The sequence below is a fragment of the Acipenser ruthenus genome, chromosome 8 (genome assembly GCF_902713425.1).
Source record: "Acipenser ruthenus chromosome 8, fAciRut3.2 maternal haplotype, whole genome shotgun sequence".
NCBI classification, from domain to species: Eukaryota; Metazoa; Chordata; class Actinopteri; order Acipenseriformes; family Acipenseridae; genus Acipenser; species Acipenser ruthenus.
Window position 1 is genome coordinate 53,320,778 of NC_081196.1, and position 21,146 is coordinate 53,341,923.

At 38.5% G+C, this 21,146-nt stretch overlaps 3 protein-coding genes across 13 annotated transcripts in view; all 3 read left to right on the forward strand.

Moving 5' to 3' along the window:
* Positions 1-4,680, forward strand: part of LOC117406651 (uncharacterized) — a 15,344-nt gene extending 10,664 nt beyond the window's left edge. For 8 of the 10 annotated variants that reach the window (XM_034010846.3, XM_034010849.3, XM_034010855.3 and 5 more), the window contains 3 exons: positions 237-316; positions 2,971-3,054; positions 3,467-4,680. In XM_034010846.3, coding sequence (XP_033866737.3) covers positions 237-316; positions 2,971-3,054; positions 3,467-3,612 — 310 coding nt within the window. In that variant the 3' untranslated portion in view covers positions 3,613-4,680. Of the gene's footprint in view, positions 1-236; positions 317-565; positions 3,056-3,466 lie in introns of those variants that run through there. The other 2 variants (XR_009329416.1, XM_059029251.1) reach the window with 2 other exon arrangements.
* Positions 4,681-5,942: 1,262 nt separating this feature from the next.
* Positions 5,943-11,205, forward strand: LOC117406890 (coagulation factor VII-like). 2 transcript variants are annotated; one of them, XM_059029253.1, is made up of 8 exons: positions 5,943-6,172; positions 6,831-6,991; positions 7,451-7,475; positions 8,070-8,243; positions 8,449-8,589; positions 9,245-9,357; positions 9,715-9,835; positions 10,369-11,205. In XM_059029253.1, the coding sequence occupies exons 1-8, from the start codon at positions 6,088-6,090 to the stop codon at positions 10,908-10,910; spliced, it is 1,362 nt and encodes a 453-aa protein (XP_058885236.1). In that variant the 5' UTR covers positions 5,943-6,087; the 3' UTR covers positions 10,911-11,205. The 2 variants fall into 2 exon arrangements, with proteins under 2 accessions (XP_058885236.1, XP_033867167.3); XM_034011276.3 differs by having other exon boundaries at positions 5,949-6,172; positions 8,070-8,183.
* Positions 11,206-13,313: 2,108 nt separating this feature from the next.
* On the forward strand, positions 13,314-19,813 carry LOC117407265 (coagulation factor VII-like). The gene is made up of 8 exons (XM_034012062.2): positions 13,314-13,418; positions 14,254-14,414; positions 15,658-15,682; positions 15,799-15,912; positions 16,316-16,453; positions 17,163-17,287; positions 17,903-18,023; positions 18,933-19,813. The coding sequence occupies exons 1-8, from the start codon at positions 13,361-13,363 to the stop codon at positions 19,499-19,501; spliced, it is 1,311 nt and encodes a 436-aa protein (XP_033867953.1). The 5' UTR covers positions 13,314-13,360; the 3' UTR covers positions 19,502-19,813.
* Positions 19,814-21,146: the final 1,333 nt, after the last annotated feature.

A 21,146-nucleotide genomic window follows, 5' to 3' on the forward strand; every position in this document is an offset into this window, starting at 1 on the left:
AAACAATTAACAGAAAACATTCCGCACATGTTTTTACTGCAGAGAGGTTTTAACCCCCTCCCTGCTGTCTCACAATATATAGAGTGTGTTTTGAAGCACCCACAAACTGTGATATAGACCCAGAGTCTTCTGTATCACATTAGTTTTATAACGTAACAGGCTAAGCTGCCTCCCCAGTGGGAATGTTGTTGCCGTGGACGGTACCTGTAGAAATGTTGTTGTTTTTCTTGTTGTAGATATCCTAAGTCATCAGAAGAGAGATTAAAAGTCTATCAGATTGCCACTGCATACCTTGGCCTGGCATGTTATACAAAAGGTAAGACATTGTTTTATAAAAATGAAAAGTCAACATATAAATCATGAGCAAGGTTAACATTAAACACCAGACTGCTGTGCTGACAACCAGCATTCAGCGCACACATGGATAATTTACATATTAAATGTAACATTTAAATTAGCCCTGTTGTTTACATATGTCATATTTAAACAGCTGGGCAGTTACTGCAGTTTATAAAATTATGACAAAGCTTTGTCTTTAATTTAATTTCGTTACTACTTTTAACAGCAGGTTTTCATACAGTACCGTACTTGGCTTAACTCTAGTCCCTCCTCTTTTCCTGTGTGCTTTCGTGCCAGCCAATTGAGATGTTTTTTTTTTTTTCCAATGACCCGATTTAAAGTTTATTGTATCTTGAAGTAGGCTACTATTGGTTCATATGTAACATATGGCCAATCAGAAACCAAAGTGTTACCTTGCGGTCTACTTTGCCTCATTTTTACAAACCGTTACGCACTCTGGTGTGAAAGTTAAGAGTATTTGTTTTCAATTCGAAGAAAAAATATGGATCGTTGGCTCAAGACTGGTAAATTAGCAAAGGGTGGAACACATAGGGATCAGCAGGAGCCCAGTGCAACCACAGTTTCAGCTGATTCAACTACAACTGCTGGCTGTAGCGGTGCGAATGCAGAGGAGGCCTTGCATGATTTACAAGTTCAACCTGGGAAGTGTGCGACAGAGCAGGACAAAGAAAGAGCGTCAAGAAAACGCAAGTATGATGACAGTTACATTGAAGTTGGATTTACATGGACTGGGGACGCTGGATATCCCCAGTGTGTCCTATGCTGTGAAGTTTGATCAAATAACAGTCTTAAACCGTCTCTTCTTCATCGGCATCTAGAGACTAAACACAATCAATTTAAAGACAAATCGGTTCAGGTTTTCAAACACAAATTGAAAGAGCTAAAAATCAGTAAAAAAACAATCGAATTCTTGCATGGGAAATATAAATGCAGTTCGAGTTTCATACCTCGTGAGTTACCGAGTGGCTAAAACAGGGAAACCACACACTGTTGAGAAGATTTAATTATACCTGCTGCGAAAGATGATATAGCTGAAAATGTTCTTTCTCAGCTTGTGAATCGTGTTAGAAACTATTATTCTCTGCAACTAGACTGGTCCCACTCTGTAGGGATTTGCACCGATGGGGCAAAATCAGTGACGGGTAAACACAGTGGAGTCGTGGTACGCATCCAGGCCGTAGCAACAGAAGCCACCTGGGTGCACTGCAGCATCCACAGAGAGGCCCGACGACTTAACATCAGTGTTAAACAATTCAGTAAAAATAGTTAACTTCGTCAAGGCTTGGCCTCTAAATTCAAGGATCTTTGCTACCCTGTGTGATGATATGGGAAGTGACTATTCAACGCTACTACTGCACACTGAGGTTCGCTGGCTGTCACGTGGCAAAGTGCTGACATGACTTTTTGAGCTGCACAGCGAGCTTCAAGTTTTTTTCACTGACCATCCCTTTATGCTGTCTTCTTGCTTGTTAGATGCTACCTGGCTTCATTAGCCTACTTAGCAGACATTTTTTCTTCCCTGAATGAGCTTAATTTAGGCTTACAGGGCTTAAGCGCCACTAATTTTAAAACCCATGACAAAATTGAATCTTTGATCAAGAAACTGCTGTTTTGGGATAGCTGCTTACAGAGAAATATAATTGACTGCTTTCGAACACTGCAGGAATTTCTCACAACAAATGAGATACAGTTACATGAGGGTGTGAAAGCTGACATTGTGGAGCACTAAAAAAAACATGGCCAGCAACGTAGAAAATACTTTCCCAAAATGGATAATACAAACGCCTGGATACGCAATCCATTTTAAATGTCTGAATGTCTCCCAGTTCCTCATGTGTCAGTGCGTGAGGAGGAGAAACTTTTAGATCTCTCTTCTCACGGTGGCCTTAAATTAGAGTTTGCAGACAAACCCTTGGCAGACTTTTGGGCGCAAAGGATGGAAGATTACCTGGACCTGTCAAAACGAGCTGTCAAGTTTCTGATGTCCTTCTCCACAACGTACCTCTGTGAGACTGGATTTTCTGTCCTCACGGCGATCAAGACAAGTACCGTCGGAGATTGAACGCCGAAAATGACTTGAGACTAAAGCTCTCTCCAATTTTCCCTGCCGTCAGTTCTTTGTGTGATAACAAGCAGGGACATCCATCACACTGAAGGCGAGCATTTTATTATTATTTTTAATTAGCATCAGTAGGCCTACTGTACTGTACGTTACTCACCAAGAATTTAAAAATGCCAATAGTGTATTTTCATATTACAAATGTCAGCTGTAGAAATGCATGGATAGTAAACTTTTCTTTGCATCCTTTTCTGTACGTATCTTTTTATTATCAACAAAAATACATGTTTGCCATTTTTAAACTAGGTTGTGTGTGTAGTGATTGAGACCAGCACGGAGGCTTCAATTTAATGTAATAATTGTATCCAGGACAACACACTCCAGAGCTTGTGCGTTTTGTTGTAAAGTGTTATTGTATTGTGTTATATGACCCTATCTCAGATGGGGGTACAGGGTGTACTACATTATTTGGAAAGGGGGACACAGCTTAAAATGTTTGAAAACCCCTGTTCTAGATACACAATCCGTAAGCCTTTTCTCACTTTCTGTAGGGGCCCTTAGCTGCATGTTCTTCCTGGCCCATCAATATGCTGATGATTTTACTGGGGGAGTCCTTGCAAATACAAACTGCGGAGGTAAGTGCGATATTTGATTACAAAACCAAAAAATCTGTTTTTGGAGATCTTTTGGTCATTCATCAGTCATTACCACTTGTGGAAATCTGGAGCAGCCTATTCTCGAGAATGACCCATAGAGAAACACCAGTCATTTGGGCAGACGTGAAAGCAATGCTAACAGAACACCTGCAGGAGATTTGCAGTCCTCCTTCACCTTTTGCGAGGGACAGCCTGTTTACATTCAAGTGGGTGCTGGGTATGACAGGTGTTCATTATTTTGGCTTTTTTAATAGGTAAGCTTACCTATAACACTTTTTTTACAGCATCGATATATTTCCTGTGGAGCACCTTTGTTTTCCTCTGAAATCCAGGTCTTCTTATACCTGGTGGGTGGTGCCTAGCTGATGCATTTCTTGTTCTCGTTGTTCAGGAGAAAACTGCCACCGCGGTGCTGCTCTGGGGGCTCTTCTAGGAGCAGCTGCTCTTCACCAGGGGAGTGCCCTGCCTCTGCACTGGAAGCACGGCCTGGCTACCACTGCCAAAGATCTGCAGCGCATAACCCAGGAAATGCTTTGAATACTACTGCTAGAGAAATCTAATTACATGAAGAAGAGGATGGAGGGTGTTGGAGAAACATGCACTTTAAGAAATTATAGTTTAAAAGATTAACTGTTTAGTTTTAGATTGTTAGTATTTGGGTTTTAGTTAGTTAGTTAGTTAAAAGACAGCTTGGGTTAATTACTGGAGCAGGAAAGCTTTGAAGTGCACCACATGGCAATTTAAAAGGGGACCCTGTGCTTCGTCAGAGATAACACTTTGGAGGCTAAAACCTTCAAAAGCTTAAACAATCTCCTTCCTTCCTTATCTTTTGTAACATCAGGGTTTCCTGAGTGGAACATCAAACAGGCTTTGATGTTACAATCACTTAAGGTAATAAAACAAAAGGGAACCCACGTGGTTAATGATATTCTGATAGGTTAAGAAATAAGGGGTGATGTCTAAGAGAAGCTATATTAAATCCCAACATTGTATTGTCTTGTTGATTATGTTATGACCTGTGCTTAGGGAAAGTGGAATACCCAGCTGTTTGACTGTACTGAATAAAATATCTTTGTTGAAATCTACAACGGAGTTCGGAATCACAATAATTATTTATACTGACGGATGCATAAAGGAAAAAAGAACACTAACTTCTTACTAATCTTTTATTTGAAATCATCAGAGGAGTCCCTGAGTGGCTCACCTGGTAATGGCGTCCTGGCTGTGCGAAGTAGCTGGTCTCTGCTGGGGATTCCGTAGGGAGCGTCGCATTGGCTGAGGTGCTCCTGTGGGTTAGGGAGGCAAAACCAGCAGGGACTGTTTCTCCTCATCATGCTACAGCGAACTCTGCTGGCTAGGCGTCCAGTGAGCTGGCCTTTGTCCTTCAGAGGCCAATAGCTCACTGTCATCCGCTCTCAAGTTCCTGGGTGTAGAAGAGGAAGTTGGCTCGGTCGTGGGATTGGAGGACACCCACTGAACCTTCAGTTCTCCTGAGCTGTGTGGGGAATTACTGCAGTGAGGGGGAAAATGATTGGACATTTCAAATTGGAGTGAAATTCAGGGGTAAAATAATTGGGCACACTTAATAAAAAAAACAAAACAAAACAATAACAGGATGAACAGATAAATTGTAAAGCTGCTTTATAGCATGAACAAACAAGACTCGTGTTAAAAATGTTTAGGAACAAAGGGTGGGACTTTACCAATCTTCCGATCTGAACAATCTTCCTCTGAAAAAGTACAAATGTAAAGCTTGGGCATCTGATTCAAAAGAAATTCATAGTCTTCCATGTCTGAACACACAGGGAACACTACTGTGGTAATAAGTGGCATTGTGTCATATCAGTGGTATCCTCATATTCTGTGGTATTGCTATTCATCAGGGCAAACTATGATACATGCAAAGAATAACCATGGAAAAGCATGGCAGAACTGCAAAAATACTATGGGAAAACTTGTATAAGGGAACAAAAAAAACAAATGTTTGATTTATGCTTTGAATGCATTACAGTTCACATTTTTTTTGCAGTACAATAGTGTGGTTTAAATCAGGTTTTCTGTTTTTTGTTATTTAATATCAGTTATTATTTAAATGGCCTGATGTAATGGCTGTATGATTGAAGAGCATAAGGAATGCCTTCTGTTCTCTCTCTCTCTCTCTCTCTCTCTCTCTCTCTCTCTCTCTCTCTCTCTCTATATGTATATATACTTTTCTACTTTACTCAATAAAATGTATAAAATAAGAACCATACTGCTAGAGTTTTTTTTTCTTGTATTGTTTTATTAGGAATACAGATACTGTAAAGTGTTATGCTTGTATAATAAAGCTTTTTTGGCATCACACTTTACATGGTCTGATTCTTAATATAGTTCAGTAATATAAAAATGTTCACAATCCCTTTGTTCTTTTGCTTTTTTTCCCCCCTTGAAGATTTCATAGATTTAAAACGTTTAGACTTTGGCGTACCAGCAGTTTATCACTTCCTGTGCTGCAGGTTATACTCACTTCCATGGCTTACCAGAGTGAGGCTGAGACGGTGTGAGTGTGGGAGTGATGCCATACCATGGTACTGAGCTTGACCTATAGTACAGGAAATGTACTGTGGTGAAACATGATGAGAGAGCAGTAGTAAACCATAGTAAAGGCAAGCATGGTGAACCCCTATGAACTAAGGTAAAACTAAGGTACTATATGGCAATGCATATAGTAGAATCAGAATGGGAAACTTCAAGATACAAGAACCGTCTGCCTAGCAGATATAAAATTTAGCTTTAATGAAGGAAACAAGACGAGATCTGGAGGTCAGAAGTGAAGGCAGCACCTAATAACAAACCTCTTCACCCACTAACTCATTACCCAGTAAGGGTTATGCTCTTACATTGATTTGCTATTGAACAGCACAAAGCACAAACAGTGACTATCACTGATCTTGCCCTGCCTGTATTTGAGTGCATGTTAAGAACTTTGATCACAGCGATTGGGACAACAAATTCTGCCATTTCGAAATCATCATGTCTCCTAATTGCTGGAAAGCACAGTTCCTAAGCCTTGTCCTGCTGTTTTTTGTCAACAACTCTCTGTGTCGCTTTCTAGATGGTAAGTTTCATTTTTCTGTTTTCCTTTTGTAAAGCAACAGTAAAATTCACATGCATTATTACCATTCAGATATAAAAAGGTGGAAATAATTGACAGACACGTTACACGAAAGACGCAGAAAGAGGCGTTCTTCAAAGACTTGTATCAAATAAACATAAATGAATTGCCTTTATGGAAAAACAAATACAATTATTGTAAACCATAATCTTTTTTAAACTGTACTGCTTATTTTTTATTGTATGGTATTTTAGTACATTGCTAATCCGATCTGACAATAACTTATGTGCGGTGCCAGTAATTAGAGCTGACATTTTCATTATCTTCTGTGTGGTGGGATGGGATGGATATACAGTATGTTGTCAGTGATTGTTTGTTTTTGACAAAAAGCTGGCTGAGTAACACCTATAAGCCTGTGACCACACACTCATGCAACAGAAAGAATATTGTCTTCTCTTGCATAAAAACAACTGTCATGTTGTTTTATGAACAGTGAATACACATCGTTCTAAATGTGTGTGTTCAAATTTTACCAACCAACCGTTGTAGAATATTATTTATGAGATCTGATCTGAAATGGCAAACGCTAAATTCCATCAAAGACACATTTCTTTTGAAATCCATTGCTTTCACATGGATTGCATACACAAATTCTTCCCAGTTTTTTTGCAGAGAAAGGAAGCGAGCAGTATCCTGCAAAGAGTAAAGCGTGAAAACGCTGGTTTAGAAGAACTCAAACTGGGGGATCTGGAACGGGAGTGTCTGGAAGAAAAGTGCTCTTATGAAGAAGCTTCGGAGATATTTAGGGTATCGGATAACTTAGTAAGTGTGGTGAAAAAATAAAAGGACACTGAAATGCCTTAGATAAAGGGAACCATTTTCAATGCTAAGTAAATGCTGTGGCAGCTTGCACCAAAGCTACATGCAGTAAATTCTAAATGAACATTTAGCATTAAAAAAGTTCCCAACATTTACCATGTGGTTTATCAGTGAAGTATAACATAATGTAAAGCATTATACTGGTTTAACAATATACTCTAGATTGTACAGCACTGTGTGTTATAGATGTATATTTAGATCTGGCATAGTTCAACAGCCTCATTCTAATTTGACAATTTCATTGCATACATCTTGAAAGTAAATGTTTTTATTCAGACAAATAATAGTTTCATAGCACTAGCACAGTCAGATCCTAGACTTCTAGTGTGAAGTTAATCTTTTGATGCTATGTAAATCCACAAAGGAAGATGTTTTCTGCTACTGTTGCCCTTTCTTTTTTAGGAATCATTCTGGAGGATTTATAGCGGTACGTTTTCAATCTATATTTTTAGACACATGTTTCCTGATATCAGATTGTTTGTTTATTTAATATGAAGATTGTTCTGAGGTGGAATCACCATTTAAATGGTGGGTCTAGATATCACTGTTGTTCAGATTACTAAAATATGACCCTTTTCCTCTTGCCGTGCCACAGAAAACCATAGCAATGAATAATAAAGCATTGTAAAGAATAGCGAGGTATGTTAATAAACATGACAAACCAGGGAAAACTGCAAAAATACAGTGCAAAAATACCATGGTCAATTGTGCAAGGGTGCTTGGGAGGCCCTGGAGTATTTTTGCCTTTTAAAGTATATTAAACCTAATGGGAGGGCACTAATTTAAATAATGTGTATGTATATTATTTGAATGGAAGTGGTGTGAGATTAATTGCCATTTCAGTTGACTTAATAGATACCTTAAATTTCAATTTCCATATTTCATTTATATTATTTTTTGATGGTGTGCATTGACATTTCTATCTACACTCCGATTTTTAAATTGCTCTGATTGAAGCAGTTGTCTTTTTTTCAGTGTTCAAACAGGATTTGTATCTTCATTTGTCTTCTTGCTCATTCAGATGGGAACCAGTGTGATTCTGGGCCTTGTCAAAATGGGGCTGCATGTGTAGACCAGGTGCAGTCCTATATATGCTACTGTCGAGAAGGGTATGAAGGAAGAAACTGCCAGTCAGGTGAAAGCTCTGTTGTTCTTCTTCTTAATGTCATACAAGACATGTTCTTCATTACAGAAGGTAACATGTTAAGGCCTGTGAGCTACACGTTACATTTTGTTACCTGAAAGCACATACTTTTAAAAACACAAAAAATAAAACTGGGTATGACACAACCAATATGAAGCCACATGAAATGTATATAATACTGTATATATGGTTTTGAACTTGACATGAAATTACCCCGTGGTAATCTTTTAAAATGGCACCCTTTTCTTTCTTCTAGAAACTAAAGACCCTGGAAGCTGTATTATCAACAATGGGGGATGTGAGCATTTCTGTAATGATACGGAGGGTTCTCTTCAGAAATGTGGATGTGTGGAAGGCTATGTCCTAGACAAGGACAACACCTCCTGTATTTCACAAGGTTTGACTCTCTTCTTTTCAGCTGTGGCCCTTTGGTCTGCAATTTTCTTCTATTGTGGTTGTCTGTATAAAATAAACCCTGTCTTCCACCAACATGCACTTTCACAATTATAGTTGACACAGTCTTCCTAAATTATAGTCAGGTTAAGGTTGAGCTATATTTGTTGTTATAGGCGGCTGAGTATCTTTCAGCCAATCAGAACACACATTTTCCTGCTGTGTGACACAATACATCGCAGAGAAACCCTGTTCATGACATCACCAATTCAAAACGGTGACATCACAATCAGTAACCTACCTCTGCCACTTAACGGTATTCTCTTCATCAACCTTTTCCCTTTCTTCAATGAAAATGACAAAGAACTCAATTAAGGCTGGTCATGAATAGAACAACAAATATAGCTGTATTTTCTAACTTGTATATTAATAATAAAGCACTATATATGAGTTATAGGACTCCATATGCATCTGTGTATGGGTTATATCAATACTCAGGGTGTATAAACAGACCTCATCTTTTCAGCCTTGCCCTGATATTCCACCTCATAATAACGTGGAATAATAATAATAATAATAATAATAATAATGTATTATGATGACTGCATTTGGTGTCTTGTGTTATCAACATTAGAAAGCTGCCATTTCTTTTAACACAGTGCCATACCCCTGTGGAAGAATACCCGTTTTGGAAAAGAAAATCCTGGATGTTCTTCCCTACCCGAGGATAGTGCGAGGATCCGTGTGTCTCAAAGGAGAGTGTCCCTGGCAGGTACAGACTGATTCATCTTTCATCTAACCTGGCTGCTGCATGCACCTGTGGGCTCTTTAATTCAAGGACATTTCTTATTACTGTAAGCAGGTTTGACAGTAAATGTATTAACAGGACTGCATATGCAAAATATAGAGTAGAATTCGGAATATTTTAAGATAAAATATGCATCTATCATGTGCAAGCGTAATTCCAAAGTTGATGTACATTTTATTATGATGCTTTTTCTAGAATGTTTTTATTTTAGAGGAATAAAAGTATTGCACAAGGTGACGCACCAAGTGGAATAGTAGATACCCCAAAGCTTCAATCTCTCTCTCTCTCTCTCTCTCTCTCTCTCTCTCTCTCTCTCTCTAGGCTTATCTACAGTATTTGGATACTTTCATATGTGGCGGTATTATTGTAAGCCCCATCTGGGTTTTGACTGCTGCTCATTGTGTGCATAATGCCTCTATCTCAAAGCTACAAGTTGTGTTGGGTAAGTGTTAAATGAGTCCAAACAAGGAAAGACTAGAACTAAAGGACAGAGCAGGTGAATGGTGCTGAGCAATACACTGTAATGTGAGACGTAAAGTTGTAATGAAGGAACGTATCCTTTTCACTGTGAATGCTCTCTGTCCAGCATGCTTGTGATTGCCTGGCCACTGCACTGTTCTCGGGAAAATGGAACAGTGGGTATGGTTATGTTACCCATAAACAGCATACTGACTGTTCACTCAAACGGTACCGTAACCTGGGTAAGGATTCACTGCAAGACAGCTCAATGTGTTCCTCAAGTAGTTTTTTGAGGGTCAAAAGCCATGTATTTTTAGTGGTAATGGTCTAATTTACCTGGTTGACACTTGCTGCAGACTTGAAACAAACTGTTACATTCATAGCAGTTACATTCATACTCAATATGTGCAAATATTAATTAAACAACTACTTTAAAAAGTAGCTAGTCCTTTTCTGGTTAAAAGTACAGTTGAATTAAAATGGCTGTAATTGTATCTCCTTTTTTGTTTCTCAAAGGTGAGCACATAAGAACTGTGATTGAAGGGAATGAGCAGGTGAAGCACGTTGCTGAAAAGATTGTTCATGAGGACTACAGTGTCAACATCATAGACAATGACATAGCACTGCTGAAGCTGAAAACGGCCATTACTTACAACGATTACGTGATGCCCATCTGCCTGCCGGACTGGCACCTGGCGGTCCACAAACTGACGTCCATCAAGTTCTCTACAGTCAGCGGTTGGGGCCAGTATTCAGATAATGGGCCGACAGCCGATTATCTACAGAGACTTGAGGTTCCACGAATCAAAACACAGGACTGCATAGCCAGGTCCAACATGATCATTACTGACAATATGTTCTGTGCGGGTTACACTGAGGGACGGAGGGATTCTTGTAAAGGAGACAGCGGTGGGCCACATGTCACAAAGTACAAGAACACCTGGTTTCTGACTGGGATTGTGAGCTGGGGGAAGGGATGTGCACAGCCAGGCTTCTATGGGATCTACACAAGAGTGTCCAGGTATCTGGATTGGTTAAAGGAACACATGTCTTCATAATGAGTGTCTGTTAAACTGTTCCAGTTTAATTCATTCTGTTAGCAAATATAATTGTAAACAAAATTCACAAATGTTTGACATAGTTGTTGTCAAATCCCCAAATATCTTTCCTATTCTTATATTTGACCCTGTGATGATTGCATTGTTCTTTCACAGAACAAAGTCAGCCACCAGCACTGCTTGTCATTCCCCTGTGTCCACATGGTATCTTCAAGTGTGTCAATTTGTTATTATGGATGTTGTTGGCTTTTTTGTTTTAACGTTGTAATCAAAATAAAGCAAATGGTTAACAAGACTAGAGTTTGTAAAAGCTGTTTATTATTTTTGGAAAAGCAGTTACTGTTTTACATATACTGACTGTACAATACCAACATTGGAAAATATGTAAGGAACCCGAGAACGCTATACTATTGGTATGTAAAGTTTTCAACAATACAAAAAAAGAAACAAGCAAAATCAAGTCAACACAATTCTCAACAAAGTTCCTTGTCATTTTTCTGTAGGACCTATTATACACATTGACTGAAGCCAATTTATCCTGCAGCATCTGAAGAGAACATACATGCATGGTGTGGTGGCAGGATAACATTCCTTCACCAAGTGAAGATAAAGTCTGAAAGAGTATAGCAACATGGCAAGGGACTTGTTAAACTAGTAAGAGATTTAAAAAATAAAGAAAAAAGTTTAAAAGTTGATTGATCAGTTTGTGCTACTCAGTTAAATCATGAAGTTAGTACAAATGAGTCATCAGCTGGTGGGAAAGCAGCAGACTTTGAAACGCAATAAAACTGGAAGATATGTTTCAGGCATTAGTTGAGAAATAGTGCCCCATAGCTGCAGGTCTCATCACAGCTTCCTGCATGTAGCATCTGATTATCCTCGGAGGTCAGTCATTCACATAATTATCAACCTGGCGTACTGTATATTCTGAGAGCTTAAAGGATAGGACTCCAAGGTGGATCATTTTCCCATGTCATGTCAATCTTCTCTATTCTATGATTGTGGCTAATGTATTTTAGTCTGTGTTAAAATACATTTAGATACAACATATCATATGGGGTGCTGTAGAATACAAGCTGATGCTTTACCAGGAGTGGGCTTTCTGGTCGCTTGAAGTGGAGCAGAATATCAGCATTTTACAGCATATCATACTGCTAATAAGTAAATCAGAAGAAATAACGTGTATCGCTAATCTAAGATGTGATTTCCCGTCTAATACAAATACGTGTCTGTATCCGTCTACTATATATTATTCTAGACAGATCCTAGAGTCCCTAGGGCCTAGACTAAAGGGCATTGTCCTGAACTCATTGCAAATAGACCTCTATATATACAGAGCATCAAAAGAAACTTATCACTATTATAACACATTTATTTTTGAAAAAAAATAAGGTATATAAATGATGGACATTGACAAAATGTTTTTGGTTTCTTTTTAATCACGCGATCATTCATCCTTGACCATGACACACTTGAGTGTCTGTGACTGAAGTATGCATTTACACCTAATTAGTGAGACAGTTGATTGGACACTGGATATGGAGTGATTTCAGCTGTAATTGCAAGCTTGAATAAAAGCAATAAAGAAAATCACAGGAAAAAAAAACAATATGCCACGTCTGTCAAGAGAGCAGTGCCTTCGTTCAATCGGCATGTTAGAGGCTGGACTAGGTCAGCGTACTGTGGCTCACTGTCTTAGATGCTCACAGCCAGAAATTTCAAACCTGGCGCGACGGTATAACCAGACACACTCTGTCAATGACAGGCCATGAACTGGGAGACCAAGAGTCACAACATCTGCCCAAGATCGACAGATCATTTTGCAGCATCTTCATGATGTCAATTGTTAATCAGCATAATAAAAAGTCACTGCACCTGCTCTAAAACAGAGTTTGTCATTTTTTGATCACATCTAGTGAATTTTATCCAAATGTAAGTGCTTAGTTTCTTTTGATGCTCAAATATAAGTGATATGTTTCTTTTGATGCTCAGTATACTACAACTGAACAGACACAGGGCAACAGATTAGACCAGGATAAACCAAAATCATTGTCCTGGAGACCCAGGTAGAACCAGACCAATGGACACATCACTGTGGTAACCACTGTAAAGTCTTTCAGTTGTCCCAGCAACAAATGTTTTGTTTTTGTTTTTTTCTTTTTCTTTAGAGCCTGGTGAAACCAGGCTCTCTAATACTTTAACATATAAAGTTCTTACCGTAACCCTGGAACCCCCCGTAAATAGAACTACAAGTTACTACAATTTTAACATCAGACAGTTCTGCAAATATTATTCCAGTCCTGTCTCCACAGTAATTAACCCTTGTCACACACACGCCAGAGATGGTCATTCTAATTGGTTGCAGCAATTGTTGTTTTTAACACCACAGAGGTCTGGCTGGACTTCGGACATGTGGGTAGAGATTGTGATTTACAAAAACAGTGATCACCATGCTGCTGCGACTTCTCCACTTGGTTTTGCTGTCCTCTTACTCTCTTTCGGCAACAGGTAGGGCCCATAAAATATATTTATGTAGACTTCTGCTGATAAACATTTGAATTCAAAAAGTAATGATTAATGTAAAAGCTTCAATTGAAATGATTCAATGGTATAGCTTTATTGCAGCAATGTACCTGGATTCTGGTGTCACAGGCAACCAACATTGTCATATTCCAATAAAAAAATATATGTACTGTATTTAAATAATGAACTGATTTGTTTGTCATTTGGGGCACCCCTGAAAGAACAACTAAAGATGTATTTTTGTGCTTGGTTTATAATGGCATCAAAAGGCTGATACCTGCCAATCGGCTTCCAGTGCAGATAGATACCCATTTGTAAAAAGTACCATTGGGACACTTGATCAGTCAATAAGACCATTTATTCAATTATGTATGTATCTGTTTTGTCATTTCCAAATCCATTTGCTAACAGAGGGATGTTACAGCTGAATATCGCTAATCCAAACCTGCTGGGAACAGACCCTTTTCAGATTAGTGGTTTGCTTGGAGCTTTACTGCACAATGTCTAGTCTTTGTTTCATGTTTTTATATGTGTACTTCAGCAAGAATCCAATAACCCTGTAAATAAAACCCACAGAGACTGTAATATTTACACAGCGTGTATTTCAACATGGTTTGGACAACAGGTCAATCTGGATTACCAGGGTTAGCTTCAGCAATTCTGATGTCTGGAAATAAAGACAATTACATCTTTATTTATTTGAACCCCATTATTTTGTAGATAAAGATGTCATGTTACGGTAAACTGAAACATTTTACAGGTGGCAGTTTTAGTTTTTAAGTATAGATTACAGAGAGATTTGAATATATTGACTCCTCAGTGTTCATGAAGAAGGATGTCGCTAACAGTGTGTTGCAAAGACACAAACGAGCCAACTGGTGGCTTGAAGAGCTGAAGACAGGGTCGCTCGAGCGGGAATGCAAAGAAGAGACATGCTCCTACGAAGAAGCCAGGGAAATATTCCAAGATAACAAGAGAACGGTAAGGGGAAGGGTTGAAATACAGTGATACAGAGAACAAGACACATTACGAAATACTCCCTGCTGGACTTACAGTGCCATGACAGCAGTCCACACACTGTATTGTTTTAGCTCACATGGGGAACTAATTGAGATCCTAATAATTACCATGTTATTCATGTATGTATGTGTATTAGGTAAATGTGTAGGCTATATCAGTATGATGAAAAAGTTGATGAGCATGATGTATATTCATAGTTTGATGAAAACTGTATATTCAAAACCTTGATAGGTAAGAAAATGTGTTTAATATTATTGCAAAGTATATTAAAATGACTGATTTACAGTATTGTGTTCTCAAGATACTAAGTAAGTTTGACATACAAACCCTTCTAAAAGTTTACTGCAGTATTTCTGCACAGTATTTTTGCAGTTTCCCCATGCCTTTCCTCTGATTATAATATGCCATGGTTTGCCATGTTTATTAATAGGCAACTATACCTTGCCTCGCTATTCTTTACAAATCTGCTTTACCATGCTTTTACTGTGCTTTATTACACTTTGCTATGTTTTTACTGTGGGGAAACTTTTATAGGCCTAAGGGGGACGGACAGATATAGTTTCATAACAATTGGATAAGGGGTTTTCCAGATACAAGGTGAGGCCTGGACATTCTTTAACACAATCTATTGAGAGTCAGAGTTCTGGGAGTATGTGAAGGTAGCGGTGTGTATGTTATATTGTATCATGTTGAGATATATGATGGTGGTGGAAAAAGAATATCACCGATATAATAAAAGTGAGGAAATGTATTCAAAACCCATTACTCATAACTTTAAGACCTAAACTTTGAAGAGGATAATCTTTAAAGAGGAATTACCTTTTAACAATGCCTCACTGATCACCAGCTATGTACTACGGGCCCCCAATTCAGGCAAATACTGCGGGTCATCAATAAGATACACTGGGGTCATGGTAAATATTTCTTGCTGTTCGGGAATGTCGTAAACAATTTTACAGCAATACCCAGCCACTGAGATTATGAGGAACTGCTAGGGCAATTAAAACAATCATGAACAATATTTCACCAGCACAGCAGAAGCTGTGGTACTGCTGCCCCAGCACTCTACTCTCTGCAAGGATGGAGATCTGACTGACTGCATGCATGCAAGCGGCTGATTAAGAAAGCATGATAGACAGGGAAGACAACCCTGGTTGTTTATGTTGATGAATTGATGTTAAAAAAACAACATTTATGTCCACAGGAGGATTTTTGGGAGGTTTATAATGGTAAGAAGTTTTTGTTTTTTGTTCTCCATTGTTGATTTTATGGTCATTTCAGTACACCAGTGTACCGTTTCATTAAATCTGTGCTTTTTTTGTGCTCTTGTTTCCTGTCCTGTAAGATGATGATCAGTGCCTTTCCAACCCATGTCACAACAATGGAATGTGTATCGATGGGATCAAGTCCTACAACTGTCAATGTTCAATAGGCTATGAAGGCAGAAACTGTGAATCAGGTAACCCTGTTACTTACTATGTTAAACACCCCCACCAATGATCCTCAGTGGAAATGCATTGGTTCTGCACTCAGGGGCAGTGTAAGCACAAAATATGCTAAAACGGTACCAATATAAAACATAACCCAATATAAACCATTGCATTGTACAATGAATAAAGAACCTGTGATAAGCTTGCATCGCCATAATAAGGAGTAGGGAATGGATGTTAAAGATCACCACTCTTTTAAGAAAAGTGTATCATTTGATTACGAATTGCAGAATCGTGCATTTAGATAAAGTATGGAACTAAAGCCCTTTTGTTTATGAGTTTATTTGGTTTACCACGCTTTCTGAATGCCTTTTATCCCATCTAAAAGTTCTACTATGCATTTCTAAACAATGTTTCCTTTTGTATGCATAGCCTTAGAGGATGCTCAAAAATGCATTTATCTGAATGGAGGGTGTGAGCATTTCTGCAATGATACAGCGTCCCATCTCCAATGCTCCTGTGCAGACGGTCATGAGCTGGCAGAAGATAAGCAAACCTGTGTTTCGAAAGGTGAGAAAGCTTTTCAGAACAGCATGAAAGAGCAATGAATAATCATTGCCATGGCATTTGTACCATTATTATACTATACATGCATTTACCATAGTTTGCCATGGTTCTTAATAACTTGTCTATGCTTTAAAATTTTGTTATTATTATTATTATTATTATTATTATTATTATTATTATTATTATTGTACATGGAGAACGTTAATTTTCCTATAAATATCGGTGTTTTACAGTCTGATTATACACTGTGGTGTTGTGAGACCCGTGTATAATGAGGTTGCCTGTGTATAATAAGATTTCCTGTGTATAATGAGGTTGATGATAAAACTGCTAACCTCAATTTTTAAAAACAAACTTAACCACCACTACGTTAACACAATAAAACATTGTCAACACCAAAACAAACAACAATGGTCTGCATATTTAAAGTAATATGCTCCAAAACTGTACATATAAGGCTGTCATTCTATCGAGGTGTTCTGATTTATATGTCACTAGATACCCTAGATAGAATCACAGCCTTTTGTACAGCTGGGTGTACATCAATCCCTATATTATATTTTATTATTACTGTTGTTGTTATGGTTCATTTCCATTATACTGTCTGTGGCATTGCTTTGAGAGAAGTAGGGAACTAAACCCATTTTGTATTTGTGTTTATTTAGTTGGCCAAGCTTTCTGAATTACTTTATTTTACGCTTCTGTTTAACAGTGAAGTATCCCTGTGGAAAGATACCAGTTTTGGAAAGAAGGCTGTCCGACATGATGGACTATCCTGACTCGCGTTCCCGGATTGTTGGTGGAAATGTGTGTCCTAAAGGAGAATGCCCTTGGCAGGTAAAGCATTCAGTCATTGTGAAGCTACTGTATGGGAAGAAGGAGGAGGATGCAGAGCTGAATGAAATCTGCTTAACCAAGAAGCTACAATACTATGGCAGGCCAGTTCATCATTTAGATTCCTCTTGCTGCGTCGCAGTGAGACACTTATGCATGCGTAATAAAGAATGGAACCATTTCTTATTTGTCAGGTTGTATTGGAATATTTAGGCAATCCGATGCTCCCTGTAGTTTTATCCTAAATTATGTTTGTACCAAGTTTTCTCACAATTGGATAGCGGGTTTCCAGATATTAGGAACAATGTAAAGTGTGACGCATGTAAGTGCAACCTGGGCATACTTACATCAGAGTATGGGAGCATATGAATGCAGCTGTTTGTATGTTAGACTGACATTTTTGTATTGTATCCTGTGGATGGAAGTGACGGGAATCAGCTTTTTCAGATTATTGATGGCTCTAGTTTTGAATATACAAAAATAACTTTTAAACATCATTATCTTGCTATGTGCCCGCTAACGCTAGCTGTTCATGATTTATTTAAAGGTACTCCCGTTTGTACAGTGTAAATATTTCTTGATGTTCAGGATTTACCACTTCTTTTCTTTTTTTTTCAGGTTCTTCTGGAATATTCAGGCCTATTCTTGTGTGGTGGAGTCATACTACATCCAAACTGGGTTGTTACTGCGGCTCATTGTGTGCATAACAAAGATGCCAAGAAACTAAAAGTAGTTGCTGGTATGTACTTTTTTACTCTGAAACTTTAAACTCCCCTTCTGTTGTTTTTGTTTTCAGAATTCCACTAATAAGTTTTATTATGAGATGAGAATGTGTTGGGATATACAGTAACAATTCTAATATTAGACAAGCTTGAGAACTTGCATTTATAAATACAATACATTAAGAACGGTACAGAAACCAGGACCAGAGGACACAGCTGGAAATTACGTGGAAATATACTTAGGAGAAAGAGAAGGAGACACTTCTACACACAAAGAGTAGGTGAGGGTATGGTATGGACTACCTAGTTATGTTGTTGAGACAGAATCACTTGGATCCTTTAAGACCCGACTTTTATTATTATTATTTATTTCTTAGCAGACGCCCTTATCCAGGGCGACTTACAGTCGTAAACAAATACATTTCAAGAATCACAGTGCAAGTAATAATACAATTAAGAGCAAGATAAATACAATGATAAATACAATGACTTTGGTTCAAGCAAGTACAAGTGTGACAAAATACAATTCAATAATACAGCAGATAACAGTGTCAGTGATAGTTCCATCAGGATATGATTAAATACAAAATACTACAGATTAAACACTTGGCACATTACAGTACTCTGAAGTACAGGATTAAATGCAGTAAAATAGGGGGCAGATAAGAGCAAGTAAAGCGCATTTAAGGAAGGGTGATAAGTGTCCCAGGGGAAAAACAGAGGAGTTCTACGGGTGCTTTCTGAAGAGGTGAGTCTTGAGGAGGCACCAGAATGTGGTCAGGGACTGGGCAGTCCTGACATCTATAGGAAGGTCATTCCACCACTGCGGGGTGAGGGTGGAGAAGGAGCGGGCTCTGGAGACATTTCTTTCACTACTTACTGCATTGTAATATCAAATTTTCATTTAATTCAATTTTTGTTTTAAGGTGAACACAAAACCAAAGAACATGAAGGCACTGAGCAATCGATTCCTGTAGCTGAAATGATAATCCACAAGGAATATGTTGAGTTATCGGCTGACAATGACATTGCCTTGCTTAGGCTGGAGAAGCCAATCATAAACAGCGATTATGCCGTCCCAATTTGCCTGCCAGAGAAGTGGCTTGCGGTGCACGAACTGGCAGCCATTCGGTACTCCACTGTGAGTGGGTGGGGAAAGCTGAGTGAAGGAGGCCCGACCTCCTCCATTCTCCGCAGACTGGAGATGCCGCGGCTTAAAACCCAGGACTGCATAGAGAACAGCAAGCTCAATATCACCGACAACATGTTCTGTGCAGGATATTTTGAAGGAAACCAGGATTCTTGTAAAGGAGACAGCGGTGGGCCTCATGCTACAAAGTACAAGAACACCTGGTTTCTGACTGGGATTGTGAGCTGGGGGAAGGGATGTGCGCGGCCAGGCCAATATGGGATCTACACGAGAGTGTCCAGGTATCTGGACTGGTTAAAGGAACACATGTCTGCACAAACAGCTGTTAATGTTACCGTCATCTAAATACCTATAGTATTTGTCTGCAGTACTGCTTAGTTGTGTATAGTGAGGCTGCATCTCTGTGACCACCACAAATGGAGATTTAAATTCTGTTCCAGTGTAAATGTGTGTATTTGTAAACAAGACATTCCCAGTGAAATATGTAAAACAAAAATATATATAGTGTATTAATTGTACCTGTTCTAAAATATAACTGCTTAAACTGTATGTTTATACACTAATTTGTGGCTGGTATTTATCATGTTATAAATTCTTTATTATGCTAATTTCTGGAAACCTCTTTAATAAACACTTAGCATGAGCATGTACGGTAAATGATGAGCCATTCTTTTTTTTCTGCTGACGGTAATTGAAATCATTAGCTTTCATTAGCACTACAGTCCTAGGTTGTTCTGCACACAATCTGCTTTAGGTTAGTGCTAACCTGAGACCACGCCTCCCCCCTTGAGCTCAGTCCAAGGAAATACTCAATGGGACATGAGAAACACTGTTAAGATAATGTACTTCATTAACAAAATAGTCTTCGTCAATTCATGGGGTCTTGGTGGGACAGGTGTTAATGGGTCACTGGGAGGCTGTGTGGTCTGGTGGTTAAAGAAAAGGGCTTGTAACCAGAAGGTCCTCGGTTCAAATCCCGGCTTATTCACTGACTTACTATGTGACCGTCTTTCAGGTGAGATGTTGTTGTAAGTGACTCTGCAGCTGATGCATCGTTCACACACCCTAGTCTCTGTAAGTTGCTTTGGATAAGGGTGTCTGCTAAATAAACAAATAATAAATGTGTACATGAACGGTTGTGGTGGTCCATGTTTTCTGGGTCCAAACTTCAACTCAAATGAAGAAATTATTTTCCTGCCACAACACCATGAGCTTCTGTTTTTTTGTGTTGATTTATTCAATTTTCAGGGTTCTTACATTATATTCCATCCAAAAAGTGTTCTGACGGTTTCTTTCTGCTGTAACCAGAAGTAATATGGATGAACGCATTAAGGATTCAAGGAAATGCATGCACATAGATTAGGGAGTGGTTAACATGTAGAAAACAGAAAGTACTGATTAGCAGAGAAACCTCAAAATGGAGTGAGGTAACCAGTGGTTTACTACAGGGATCAGTATTAGGTCCTCTGCTATTCCTAATCTACATTAATGATTTAGATTCTGGTATAGTAAGCAAACTTGTTAAATTTGCAGACAACGCAGAAATAGGAGGAGTGGCAAAAACTGTTGCAGCAGCAAAGGTCATTCAAAATGATCTAGACAGCATTCAGAACTGGGCAGACACATGGCAAATTACATTTAATAGAGAAAAGTGTAAGGTACTGCACGCAGGCAATAAAAAATGCACATTATAAATATCATATGGAAGATACTGAAATTGAAGAAGGAATCTATGAAAAAGACCTAGGAGTTTATGTTGACTCAGAAATATCTTCATCTAGACAATGTGGGGAAGCTATAAAAAAAGGCCAACAAGATGCTCGGATATATTGTGAAAAGTGTTGAATTTAAATCAAGGGAAGTAATGTTAAAACTTTACAATGCATTAGTAAGACCTCACCTAGAATATTGTGTTCAGTTCTGGTCACCTCGTTACAAAAAGGATATTGCTGCTCTAGAAAGAGTGCAAAGAAGAGCAACCAGAATTATC

Bases quoted from the DNA above. Each gene is read 5' to 3' on its own strand.
- LOC117406890 (XM_059029253.1), top strand. From the start codon at position 6,088: ATGTCTCCTAATTGCTGGAAAGCACAGTTCCTAAGCCTTGTCCTGCTG. The intron at 9,358-9,714 runs GTACAGACTGAT...CTCTCTCTCTAG, and splicing joins AAGGAGAGTGTCCCTGGCAG to GCTTATCTACAGTATTTGGA. The intron at 9,836-10,368 runs GTAAGTGTTAAA...TGTTTCTCAAAG, and splicing joins AAAGCTACAAGTTGTGTTGG to GTGAGCACATAAGAACTGTG.
- LOC117407265 (XM_034012062.2), top strand. From the start codon at position 13,361: ATGCTGCTGCGACTTCTCCACTTGGTTTTGCTGTCCTCTTACTCTCTT. The intron at 15,683-15,798 runs GTAAGAAGTTTT...CTGTCCTGTAAG, and splicing joins TTTTTGGGAGGTTTATAATG to ATGATGATCAGTGCCTTTCC. The intron at 17,288-17,902 runs GTAAAGCATTCA...TTTTTTTTTCAG, and splicing joins AAGGAGAATGCCCTTGGCAG to GTTCTTCTGGAATATTCAGG.